Source organism: Paralichthys olivaceus, chromosome 22 (assembly GCF_024713975.1).
Source record: "Paralichthys olivaceus isolate ysfri-2021 chromosome 22, ASM2471397v2, whole genome shotgun sequence".
Taxonomy (NCBI): domain Eukaryota; kingdom Metazoa; phylum Chordata; class Actinopteri; order Pleuronectiformes; family Paralichthyidae; genus Paralichthys; species Paralichthys olivaceus.
In genome coordinates, this window is record NC_091114.1 from 5823280 (window position 1) to 5836353 (window position 13074).

The 13074-nt window shown below is 39.4% G+C and overlaps 2 protein-coding genes across 2 annotated transcripts; both read right to left on the reverse strand.

Moving 5' to 3' along the window:
- Positions 1 to 827: 827 nt before the first annotated feature.
- Positions 828 to 3264, reverse strand: LOC138406493 (uncharacterized). Its single transcript, XM_069518837.1, has 5 exons — positions 3192 to 3264; positions 2397 to 3083; positions 1754 to 1867; positions 1460 to 1503; positions 828 to 1365 (listed from the first exon to the last, which is right to left on the reverse strand). Exons 1-5 carry the CDS (start codon positions 3247 to 3249, stop codon positions 1246 to 1248), a joined length of 1023 nt encoding a protein of 340 aa, XP_069374938.1. The 5' UTR covers positions 3250 to 3264; the 3' UTR covers positions 828 to 1245.
- A 3920-nt stretch (positions 3265 to 7184) lies between these two features.
- Positions 7185 to 9478, reverse strand: LOC138406481 (uncharacterized). The gene is made up of 5 exons (XM_069518812.1): positions 9407 to 9478; positions 8615 to 9298; positions 7966 to 8079; positions 7657 to 7700; positions 7185 to 7563 (listed from the first exon to the last, which is right to left on the reverse strand). Exons 1-5 carry the CDS (start codon positions 9462 to 9464, stop codon positions 7444 to 7446), a joined length of 1020 nt encoding a protein of 339 aa, XP_069374913.1. The 5' UTR covers positions 9465 to 9478; the 3' UTR covers positions 7185 to 7443.
- Between the last annotated feature and the right edge of the window lie 3596 nt (positions 9479 to 13074).

Sequence of the window (13074 nt, forward strand, 5' to 3'; positions counted from 1 at the left end):
TGTGCAAACGTCAAGACGAACATGTAGCTGTGTGCAGTAGTAAGTACCAGAGTCTGAAACTTTCAGATTAGAAATCGTCAAGTGATGTGTGCCTTTTTCAGAACCCAGCATCCTTGAATTCATTAAAAAAAGTGGTCTTGGCATTAAACATGTAAAAGCTGGAGATGAACCTCCTGTGCTGGAGTTTGTTTGTACCAGAGGAGCCATGCTGAATCCTCACTTTTATAGAAACACGGCAAAGTCACATTGTCTCCAACTTTGTCTGATGATGACCGTTTGTCTTGATGCACGATGGAGGACAGATAAGATGAGCTGTGAGCTGAAGGGCAAGGAGAATAAGAACAGATGAAATGAAAATAGAAAGAAAATATGATGAGATATTGCATGAAGAGTTATTGTGAAGAAAAGGTCACAGAAACACAACTCACCCATGTTCCCTGGGAAGAGACATGTGAGATAGAAGACAAACTTGAGAGAAGTCATCATGTTTGAATTCCTGTGTTTTAAATGAGAAGAATCTTGACACGTTCTCCAGTCTTCAGAGACAAGACTGTGATTGGCCAATCTGCAGTGACACTGTTCTGTGTGTCCTACTGAAGAAACGTGATGACATGTTCACTGCCACCAATGTTTCAAGTTAGGGGCCTTCTCAGGAAATTCACACTGTGAGAGTCTCTTTATCTCACCAACATATTTTATATCACGGAAAAAATGGATGAAAAGTCAAATAAAGGTAACTGAAGCACTTATTACAGTGACGAGTCATGATAATAAGGAAGAGGTTTATTTTCTGTTCAAAGCATTTACCAATGTAGCAAATACTAGTTGACTTTGACCAACACGAGACAAAAGCAGCTTTCTTTTATTCAAGGAAATACAGACGTCATCACCTCACGTAGCAGCTTCTCAGCAGACACACTCCCTATGTGAACACACAGCAGATCAACGACGGAGCCGTCACTCGCTGCACACACACACAGACGGAGCCACAAACTTTCATTACATGAAGTTTAATCATTGTTTTCCAACTGTCATCTTCAAAGTCTCAAACCAACAAAGACCAACAGCAACTGCCCCCCCCACCCCACACGTTGTTGTTGTATTTGATCATTAATCACAAAAAAAGCAACATTTATATTTGGAAAAAGGATAAAAAAGCATAATAGACCAGAATCATGCTCCACCACTAAAGAAAGACTGAGAAATCCCACATCTCAAACAAAGACGGTTCTAAAACACACAATTCTACAGTTTAACACCTGAGTACACACATTCATCCCTGGTGTTGTCCCTCTGTCGTCTTGATCTGCTGGCCACTTTCACATTTAACGCAGCGTAATGGAGGCCATCTGCATCTTGGTTGCCCTAGAAACGACATATAAGTACATCAAGATGGCTCCTGATGAAAAACGTGTTTGTTGCGGAATGTAAATTTCACACTTAAAAAGATTATATTTACCTCTGCATTTGTTGTGGAGGGAGATGATGGTTGTGTACAAGACTCTGGGTATGAAACACATATAAAAACTTTGAGTCACTCTTTTGTCCACACATGTACTGTTAGGTGCCTTTTCCTCTTAACCTGATTTGAACCTTGGTTTTTAATTTAATGTGAAACATGAAACTTTAATTCATGCATTTATTTATGAAATGTTTTAAGGTGTCCTTATCTAGAAAGGTGCCGTGAAATAAATGTATTATTATCATTTTGCTCAAAAGCTAAACTGAACTCTATCTAGAGATGAGTGGTTACCTGAACATCTCCAGCATGTTCTCTTGTTTATCTTGTACAGTAACACAGCCAGCAAAACACTGATGGTGAATGTCAAAGCTCCACTCAGGAAAAACACCGTCCAGTTCACCTCATCTGCAACAGGAGAAATTCTAGTAATTCTGTTTCCTCTTTTTTAATTTTTAATTTACCTTTGCAAGACAAGTGACGAGACATTTCTATATTAAAAGAAAAAAAAATATTAATAATTATAATAACAAAACTAATAATCATGTAATAATAGTGATCATATCATGATATGAACCATCTGACCACTATAACAACAATAATGTCCCCATCACAATATTAATAATAATAATAATAATATGATCATGGAGGGAAAAAAAGCTGCACTCATACTTAATAATTCACGTCTTGTCACCACTAGTGTTATTTATAATAACAGTATATTATAACCATTACTATGATCATCGTTATCATCACCAATAATAATCATAAATAAAAAATTCTATTTAGTTGTGGTGCACACCACCACCGTCCACTGGTGGTGAAGCATTGTTGGGTCACCGTCAGGAGGGACATTCAGACAGGACAGGATTTTACCAATTGTTTGGTCCCAACTGTCACAATACATCAAGTGAGATAGGCTCTGGTAGTGACTCACCATCAACGTCCAGCTTTGTCCCGTTTCCAAACAGTATGTGTCCACATGCAGCGACAGCACAGTAGTAGGTCCCAGCATGAGAATGGTTCAGTGTCATTGACAAGTTGTAGACACAGGTGTGTGTCTGTGTGTCAGGTTTCCTCTCACACTGATCCTTCCTGTCTCCGTGGGTGTAAATGAGTCCTGACTGAGGTTCTTCAGAGTTCTTGAACCAGTAAACACTGTGTTCTCCATCACAGGTCCCAGTGTGAACTGTACAGCTGAGAGTCACAGAGCCTCCTGGCTGGATGTTCTCAGACTGATGCACCAGAGCCTGGATGTTCAACCCTGAACCTTTCACACTGACAGTGACGCCCTCCATGAACTCAAACACATATGAACGACTCTTTAAACAGTAGTAAGTAGCTGAGTCTGAAATTTGCACATCTGAGATTTTTAGGTGACTCACAACATCAGTAGATTCCAGAGTGAAGAGTGAATTGTTCTTGAATTCATTAAATAACGAAATTTCTTTAGAGAATTTGTAAGTCATTGCAATAATTCGAGGCTTCTGTCCTGGTGTTTGCTTGAACCAAAAAATCCTTATCTCCTCCCTCTCATAGAAACACTTGAAAGTCAAGTTGTCTCCAACATCAACTGATTTAAATCCTCTGTGTTGTTGAGACAAGATAAAATGATGCATCTGAGCTGAAGAGAAAAAGGAGAAAAGCAAAACAACAGTTAATTTTATGTGACAGAAATGAAATCGTAATCAGCATCAGGACCGACTGAATATTTATAAAACACACAACTCACCCATTTTCCCGAAGAGGAAACATGTCAGGTAGAGAATGAACTGCGGAGATGTCATCATGTTGAAATCGTCGTGTTGAATGACAAACAGCCCGACACTTTCTCCTCTCTTCAGAGTAAAGACTTGTGTTGATTGGCCAGCAGGACACCACTGATCACATGATCACTGCTACCTATGATGTGAATCTTTGTTCTTTAAATAGAATCACATGGTGAGAGACATCTGAAGCACTGAGAGTACATTATACTACTGCTACTACAAGTTTATTCAATGATTCATGTAGCACCTTTCAAAACACAGTTACAAGGTGCTTTACAAATTTAAAGTGAAGAATTGAGGACAAACAATAGAAAAGAATTAAAAGTAAACACAAGAACACAAATATAAGGATACAAATGTTACTGATACAAAAAGAGTAAAACAATACAGTCTCACATAAATGAATAAAAAGCAGTTGGTAAGATCATAGCTAGATTAAAATATATTTATAAAAGTTAAAGGAGCCAAAGGAGTAAGACAACACATGTATAAAATGTCTCTTTAAAAGAGGATGAGGAGTTTGGAACAATCTTCCTCAGGAGATCCGTCTGACAAAGAGTGGAATGGCTATTAGTGTTGAAGTTTTGAAGGTTTGCTCCTTGTGTGTTTCCACCTGTACTTCCTTTCTTCGTCCTGTTTCCCACCCTTGTGATTGCCTGCACCAGTTCCTCATGTGTTTCACCTGTGTCCAATCACTCCTGCCTCCCCTGTATATATGTCTCTGTGCTTCTCTTTGTCTATGTCAGTTCGTGGTCGTCTACTTGGCCGTCTCACCACCCTGTCGTCATTCCTCCACCATCAGTTCCCTTCTCTCGTGAGTTCTAGTTCTTTCTCTTTTTTTCTGTTCAGCCTATTTAACTTTTTGAGTGCCTTTTAGCACAGTGTTTCTTGTTCATGGGTTTTTGGATTCTTTCCTTTTCATTTGACTGCAAGAATTCTAAGGACTTGATCAGAATCATTGGGGTTAAAAGAGAAATAGAGTTGTGTGTCATCTGCATATAAATTGATGTTATGTTTTCCTTGAGACTAAGCACTCAGTAAAAGCTCTTCACGATTCTAAATGAATCAGTGAAATTTTAAAGACGTTTATATTCACAGCAGAAGAGTAAAGTTCAGTGTTTCTCAAGCTTTTCTCAATACAACCATCTTCACTGAGTTGTGTTCACCACATGCAGGCATGGTCATTTAGTAACATCGTGCTAAGTACACTAGCACGTATAGTGATTGTAACGGTGGATTGTGATGGTGGATCCTGACTATGGATAGTGGTGATGGATCGTGATCAAAATGATAGATTGTGTCATGGTGATGGAATGAAGTGATAGATTGTGTCATGGTGGTGGATTGAGGTGATGGATTATGATTGTAATTGTCACAGTCAGTCTCTCTTCCCCCCACCCTGCATGCCAGCTTTTTGGGATGTCAGGAGCCGTCCCTTGATGGGGGGGTTCTGTCACAGTCAGTCTCACAGTCAGTGTCCCATCCTCCCTCACTTTCAGGGAGAGCCACAGAGGAGGGATCCCTCTCCCAGGACGGACAGACGTGCAATGGATGTCACATGTACAGAACAAAGCAACAGAAGCAGATTGTACAATTACAATGAAAAACAATGATTATAGTAGCAGTGGTGGTAATATGTAACAATGCTACAATAATAAACAAGTTAATATTAATGTCATGGACTTATGACTAATAGTAATAACAAGAGTGAATGTCAGGCAGGGCCATGGCAGTAGTGGGAAGCACGATCCAATACAGGGAGCAGCCATGAACCATGAGAACCTGCTGGACGAGAGAGCACAGAAACTCCAGGGAAGAAGTTTAGTTAGTAACATGCATTAATGAGACATGTATGTTTAGAGATGGGGATGAATAGAGAGAGAGGGGGGGTGTCCCCCGGCAGTCTAATCCTATAGCAGCATAACTAAGGGCTGACCTGAGCCAGCCCTAACTATAAGCTCTATCAAAGAGGAAAGTCTTAAGTCTACTCTTAAAAGTGTTGACCGTGTCTGCCTCCCGAACCCAAAATGGTAGTTTGTTCCACAGAAGAGGAGCTTGATAACTGAAAGCTCTGGCTCCCAATCTACTTTTGGAGACTATGGGAACCACAAGGAACCCAGCATTCTGAGAGCGTAGTGTTCTGGAGGGGTAGTAGGGTACTATGAGCTCTTTGAGATATGATGGTGCTTGCCCATGAAGAGCTTTGTATGTGAGGAGGATAATTTTAAATTCTATTCTGGATTTAACCGGTAGCCAATGTGAAGAAGCCAAAATGGGAGAGATGTGATCTCTGATCTTGGTTCCTGTTAGAACACGTGCAGCAGCATTCTGAATTAGCTGCAAAGTCCTAAGAGACTTATTGGAGCAACCTGATAACAAAGAGTTGCAATAGTCCAGCCTAGAAGTAACAAATGCATGGACCAGTTTTTCTGCATCCATTTCAGAAACAATGCGTCGATGTTACGTAAGTGGAAGAAAGCAGTCTTTGAAATTTGTTTTATATGGACATTAAAGGAAAGATCCTGATCAAAAACAACTCCGAGATTCTTAATAGTGGAGCTGGAGGCCAGGGTGATCCCGTCCAAAGTAACTACGTCTCTAGAAAGAGAGTTTCTGAGGTTTTTGGGTCCAATTACAAGAACTTCAGTCTTGTCTGAATTTAGCATCAGAAAATTGTAGGTCTTCCAACTTTTTATATCCTTAAGACATTCTTGAAGTTTAATTAACTGATTGGTTTCATCAGGCTTGATCGATAAGTATAATTGGTTGTCATCGGCATTAAAAAAGAAAATTAATGGAGTGATTCCTAATAGTGTTCCCAAAAGGAATCATATATAAACTGAATAGAAGTGGTCCTAACACAGAACCTTGTGGGACTCTGTGACAAACTTTGGTATGTACGGAGGATTCATCATTGATATGAACAAACTGAGATCAATCTAAAAAATAGGACTTAAACCAGCTTAAGGCGGTTCCTTTGATGCCAATTTGATGTTCCAGTCTCTGTAAAAGAATTTGATGGTCAATGGTGTCGAATGCAGCACTGAGATCTAACAAGACAAGTTCAGAGATGAGTCCTTTGTCTGAAGCCATTAGGAGGTCATTTGTAACTTTGACTAGTGCAGTCTCTGTGCTATGATGCACTCTAAATCCTGACTGAAAATCCTCAAATAAACTGTTCTTATGGAGAAAGTCACACAGCCGATTGGCTACAGCTTTCTCAAGGATCTTCGAGAGAAAGGGAAGATTTGATATTGGTCTGTAATTGGCTAAAACCTCTGGATCTAGAGTGGACTTTTTAAGTAGAGGTTGAATTACAGCTACTTTAAAGAACTGTGGTACAAATCCTGATAATAAAGACAGATTAATCATAGTCAAAAAAGAAGGGCTAACTAGAGGTAGAACATCCTTGAGCAGCCTGGTTGGGATGGGGTCTAAGAGACAGGTGGATGGCTTTGATGAAGAAATTAATGAAATCTCATGGTTTAGATAGAAAACCTTTTACTGCTGGTGCAGCAGTACAGCAGAGAGAGACTTCCGTGTGACTGTGTGTTTAATTAATAACGTCAGTCATAGGTCACAGCAAAAAAGACAGTGAAAATACTTTTACCACCGTTTCCATGTCTGTTGAATATGTCACAAATATAAATATTTGCAACACTTCCTGTTCCTGTTTCAAAGTAAAACGCACTCTATCTCTCTGTCGACTGAATCCATTCATTTGTTTTAACAAGGTTTATATTGTTATTATTGTAGGACAGGAAGATGCACAGCTTCATATCATAGTGTTCTGGCATTTAGTTGAGAAGGAACCTTCTTTTATTCAAGGAAATACAGACGTCATCACCTCACGTAGCAGCTTCTCAGCAGACACACTCCCTATGTGAACACACAGCAGATCAACGACGAAGCCGTCACTCGCTGCACACACACACAGACGGAGCCACAAACTTTCATTACATGAAGTTTAATCACTGTTTTCCATATGTCATCGTCAAAGTGTCAAACCAACAAAGACCAACAGCAACTGTCCAAACATTGCCCCCCCCCCCCCCCACACGTTGTTGTTGTATTTGATCATTAATCACAAAAAAAGCAACATTAATAATTGGAAAAAGGATAAAAAAGCATAATAGACCAGAATCACGCTCCACCACTAAAGAAAGACTGAGAAATCCCACATCTCAAACAAAGACGGTTCTAAAACACACAATTCTACAGTTTAACACCTGAGTACACACATTCATCCCTGGTGTTGTCCCTCTGTCGTCTTGATCTGCTGGCCACTTTCACATTTAACGCAGCGTAATGGAGGCCATCTGCATCTTGGTTGCCCTAGAAACAACATATAAGAACATCAAGATGGCTCCTGATGAAAAACGTATTTGTTGTGGAATGTAAATTTCACACTAAAAAGATTATATTTACCTCTGCATTTGTTGTGGAGGGAGATGATGGTTGTGTACAAGACTCTGGGTATGAAACACATATAAAAACTTTGAGTCACTCTTTTGTCCACACATGTACTGTTAGGTGCCTTTACCTCTTAACCTGATTTGAACCTTGGTTTTTAATTTAATGTGAAACATGAAACTATAATTCATGTTTTATGATTCATGCATTTATTTATGAAATGTTTTAAGGTGTCCTTATCTAGAAAGGTGCCTTGAAATAAAATGTATTATTATCATTTTGCTCAAAATCTAAACTGAACTCTATCTAGAGATGAGTGGTTACCTGAACATCTCCAGCATGTTCTCTTGTTTATCTTGTACAGTAACACAGCCAGCAAAACACTGATGGTGAATGTCAAAGCTCCACTTAGGAAAAACACCGTCCAGTTCACCTCATCTGCAACAGGAGAAATTCTAGTAATTCTGACTCTTCTCTTTAAAATTTCATTTAACTTTGCAAGAGAAGAGACAACACAAGACATTTCTATATTAAAAGAAAAAATAGTATGAATAACACTCATAATCGTATAATAATTATTATCATATTATGATATGAACCATTTGACCACTATAACAACAATAATGTCCACATCACAATAATAATAATAGTAATAATAATATGATCATTGAGGGAAAAAAAGAAAAGGAAAAAAAGCTGCACTCATACTTAATAATTCATGTCTTGTCACCACTAGTGTTATTTATAATAACAGTATATTATAACCATTACTATGTTCATCGTTATCATCACCAATAATAATCATAAATAAAAAATTCTATTTAGTTGTGGTGCACACCACCACCGTCCACTGGTGGTGAAGCATTGTTGGGTCACCGTCAGGAGGGACATTCAGACAGGACAGGGTTTTACCAATTGTTTGGTCCCAACTGTCACAATACATCAAGTGAGACAGTCTCTGGTAGTGACTCACCATCAACGTCCAGCTTGGTCCCGTTTCCAAACAGTATGTGTCCACATGCAGCGACAGCACAGTAGTAGGTCCCAGCATGAGAACGGTTCAGTCTCATTGACAAGTTGTAGACACAGGTGTGTGTCTGTGTGTCAGGTTTCCTCTCACACTGATCCTTCCTGTCTCCGTGGGTGTAAATGAGTCCTGACTGAGGTTCTTCAGAGTTCTTGAACCAGTAAACACTGTGTTCTCCATCACAGGTCCCAGTGTGAACTGTACAGCTGAGAGTCACAGAGCCTCCTGGCTGGATGTTCTCAGACTGATGCACCAGAGCCTGGATGTTCAACCCTGAACCTTTCACACTGACAGTGACGCCCTCCGTGAACTCAAACTCATATGAATTACTCTTTAAACAGTAGTAAGTAGCTGAGTCTGAAAGTTGCACATCTGAGATATTTAGGTGACTGACAACATCAGTAGATTCCAGAGTGAAGCGTGGATTGTTCTTGAATTCATTCTTGAACAAACAATCTTTAGTGACTTTGTAAGTCACTGATATAGTTCGAGGCTTCTGTCCTGGTGTTTGCTTGTACCAATAAATTGTATTGTCCCTCTCATAGAAACACTGGAAAGTCAAGTTGTCTCCAACATCAACTGATCTAAATCCTCTGTGTTGATGAGACAAGTTAAAATGATGCATCTGAGCTGAAGAGAAAAAGGAGAAAAGCAAAATAACAGTTAATTTTATGTGACAGAAATGAAATCGTAATCAGCATCAGGACCGACTGAATATTTATAAAACACACAACTCACCCATTTCCCCGAAGAGGAAACATGTCAGGTAGAGAATGAACTGCGGAGATGTCATCATGTTGAAATCGTCGTGTTGAATGACAAACAGCCCGACAGTTTCTCCTCTCTTCAGAGTAAAGACTTGTGTTGATTGGCCAGCAGGGCAACACTGATCACATGATCACTGCTACCTATGATGTGAATCTTTGTTCTTTAAATAGAATCACTTGGTGAGAGACATCTGAAGCACTAAGAGTACATTATACTACTACTACTACAAGTTTATTCAATGATTCATGTAGCACCTTTCAAAACACAGTTACAAGGTGCTTCACATGTTAAAAGTGTAGAATTGAGGACAAACAGTAGAAAATAATTAAAAGTAAACACAAGAACACAAAAATAAGGATTCAAATGTTACTGATACAAAAAGAGTAAAACAATACAGTCTCACATAAATGAATAAAAAGCAGTTGGTAAGATCATAGCTAGATTAAAATATATTTATACAACTTACAGGAGACAAAAGACTAAGACAACACATGTATAAAATGTCTCTTTAAAAGAGGATGAGGAGTTTGGAACACTCTTCCTCAGGAGATCCGTCTGACAAAGAGTGGAATGGCTATTACTGTTGAAGTTTTGAAGGTTTGCTCCTTGTGTGTTTCCACCTGTACTTCCTTTCTTCGTCCTGTTTCCCACCCTTGTGATTGCCTGCACCAGTTCCTCATGTGTTTCACCTGTGTCCAATCACCTCTGCCTCCCCTGTATATATGTCTCTGTGCTTCTCTTTGTCTATGTCAGTGTGTGGTCGTCTACTTGGCCGTCTCACCACCCTGTCGTCATTCCTCCACCATCAGTTCCCTTCTCTCGTGAGTTCTAGTTCTTTCTCTTTTTTTCTGTTCAGCCTATTTAACTTTTTGAGTGCCTTTTAGCACAGTGTTTCTCTGTTCATGGGTTTTTGGATTCTTTACTTTTCATTTAACTGCAAGAATTCTAAGGACTTGATCAGAATCATTGGGGTTAAAAGAGAAATAGAGTTGTGTGTCATCTGCATATAAATTGATGTTATGTTTTCCTTGAGACTAAGCACTCAGTAAAAGCTCATCACGATTCTAAATGAATCAGTGAAATTTTAAAGACTTTTATATTCACAGCAGAAGAGTAAAGTTCAGTGTTTCTCAAGCTTTTCTCAACACAACCATCTTCACTTAGTTGTGTTCACCACATGCAGGCATGGTCATTCAGTAACATCGTGCTAAGTACACTAGCACGTATAGTGATTGTAACGGTGGATTGTGATGGAGGATCCTGACTATGGATAGTGGTGATGGATTGTGATCAAAATGATAGATTGTGATCGTTGTGGTGGATTGAGGTGATGGATTATGATTGTAATTGTCACGGTCAGTCTCTCTTCCCCCCACCCTGCATGCCGGCTTTGTGGGACGTCAGGAGCCGTCCCTTGATGGGGGGGGTTCTGTCACAGTCAGTCTCACAGTCAGTCTCCCATCCTCCCACTTCTCAGTACTTTTCTATGGACTCCGCCTCTGCTTCATCTGCCAGCCAAGCCACACCCTCTCATCAAGCCAATACAGGTGCTCCTCATCACCTGCAGTCAGTCCAGTATATATTCACCAGCTCCTCTCTCAGTCAGTTGCCAGATTGTTCTACGTCTTGATACCAGACTGGCGAGTTTGTTCAACGTCTTCATGCAGGACTTTCCAGTACTTATCTCCGGACTGTTTTTGTATTTGCCTGCCTGATCTGCTGTGAGCTACGCGACAATAAAGACTGTAACCAACTGTCCAACGCTTGTGTGCTGCATTTGGGTCCAAACCTTACCCGTTACAGTAATGGTGGATTGTGATGGTGGATCATGATCATGGTGGAGATACACAAATCAGAGATCGTGGTGGCAGCTGATCGTGGATCGTAATGATGGATTGTGGATTGTGATGGTGGATTGTGATCATGGATTACGATGATGGATCTTGATCGTAATGGCAACTGATCATGGACTATTGTTGAGGGTTAAGGACAGAGGATGCTGCACCTTGTTAAGCTCTATAAGACAATTTGTGATTTGTGAATATGAGCCATACAAATCATTTTTTTTGATTGACATGCAAGAGATCTGTAACCCCCCCCCCCCTTTTTACACACTTATTTTCTTATATCAAGATGAATGAATAGATTGAATCCATGAATGAATCCCTGGCAAATCTGTTAAAATATCAAAAAGTCCTGTCTTGCAATGCGGAAGAAAGTGATGAAAAAAATCCTGGATCAGCCACTTTTGTCCAGACATGCATCAAAATGAATGGTTTATTTCTTGGCCCATGCCCTACGCTTCTCCCAACCAGCTAAGACAAGGGTGAAAACGTAAACTCGTTATCAGAGGTAACAACTTTAATATAAGTCAGTAACAGCAACAAGCTTTCAGACGTGATATGTAGATGACACACATTCATGGTGTATATATCATAGCCCTCATATTTTCTCCCTGTCAAAGTTTAACATGACTGGATCAAAATGAAAACAATGAAAACACAAAATGCACAACACAACAACAATGCAATTGCTTCAAACAGTACATGATTGCAAATGGCAAATTTGAAAATGTTATTCTATTTGTGTTTTGTTGGTTGTGAAACATCAGTTAGTCTGGACTTAAAAAAATAAGTATGAGGTTGGCTACCTATCTAACTATTTAAAGAACTAGAAATAGATGGTTGCTTTGGTCCTTCTTGAAACCACACGGACACAAAAACACAGAGCAGAGGCTAATGAACAAAAATATATCCGACTCTTGGCAAAGCATACAACAATCTCATCTTGTGACTGCAGACCATACAGGAAGCTGTGAAAAGATTGTTCTATCACAGCGTTTTTATTTAAAGCAACATCTAGAAAAAACACAAAGATTACAGATATTTTACCTGTACAGGAGATTGGATGTTGTAGTTACCGAGCTATCAAACTGTAAAAATAACTTAAGGGCAATTTCTAAGGCAGAAATGATCCAGATCCTTCCTGTCAGTTGGTTACTATCTGCTAGTATTTCATGTTAATGGTTAAAGGGCCAGTTTACTGTCAACACTTTGGGCTGTCAGACGACAGCAATCCCAATGTGTGTAGGAGAACATGTGACTTGAAAACAAAAAGATATCAGCAAAGATGAGGGCAGTGGTTTGTGTACTACATCAGAAAATGTGATCATATTTTGTGAGATCTCTTTTTATTTGCTGTGGGCTGTGGGGAACTTGTTCTATTGCTTCATCTGCCCCTTTCAAGTCCCACAGACTGGATCATGGCTACCATGTGGTTGATAGAGTAATAAATATGATTTCATGAGTAATGATTTCACATTTTATTTGTGGATATGTGTGAGTTTAACACTTTGAATCCCTATTTCATGACACTGCTTGATGAGAGCAACTTCTGGTCATTTCATTACTGTTTACTTGAAATATTCTGCTGGGGTGAAGTGAAGACACTGCAGAGACTTCCTGTTTGAAAGTGCTCAGACAAAGAGAGCAGAGGGTCTTTAGACTGTCGACCACACAGAGGCTAAATAAAGATCCTCACATGTGAGGTGTACGGAATTATTAAATAACGTGGTTAAGTTCAAGAAGTATATTCTGTATTTAGTGGGAGTGGAAAATATGGCAACTGACAACATCAAA

Coding starts and splice junctions, on each gene's coding strand:
- LOC138406493 (XM_069518837.1), bottom strand. CDS start 3,249: ATGATGACATCTCCGCAGTTCATTCTCTACCTGACATGTTTCCTCTTC. Junction 3,084..3,191: donor TTTCCTCTTCGGGAAAATGG/GTGAGTTGTGTG, acceptor TTTTCTCTTCAG/CTCAGATGCATCATTTTATC. Junction 1,504..1,753: donor AACATGCTGGAGATGTTCAG/GTAACCACTCAT, acceptor TTTCATACCCAG/AGTCTTGTACACAACCATCA.
- LOC138406481 (XM_069518812.1), bottom strand. CDS start 9,464: ATGATGACATCTCCGCAGTTCATTCTCTACCTGACATGTTTCCTCTTC. Junction 8,080..8,614: donor GACCAAGCTGGACGTTGATG/GTGAGTCACTAC, acceptor CTCCTGTTGCAG/ATGAGGTGAACTGGACGGTG. Junction 7,564..7,656: donor CCTCCACAACAAATGCAGAG/GTAAATATAATC, acceptor TGTTGTTTCTAG/GGCAACCAAGATGCAGATGG.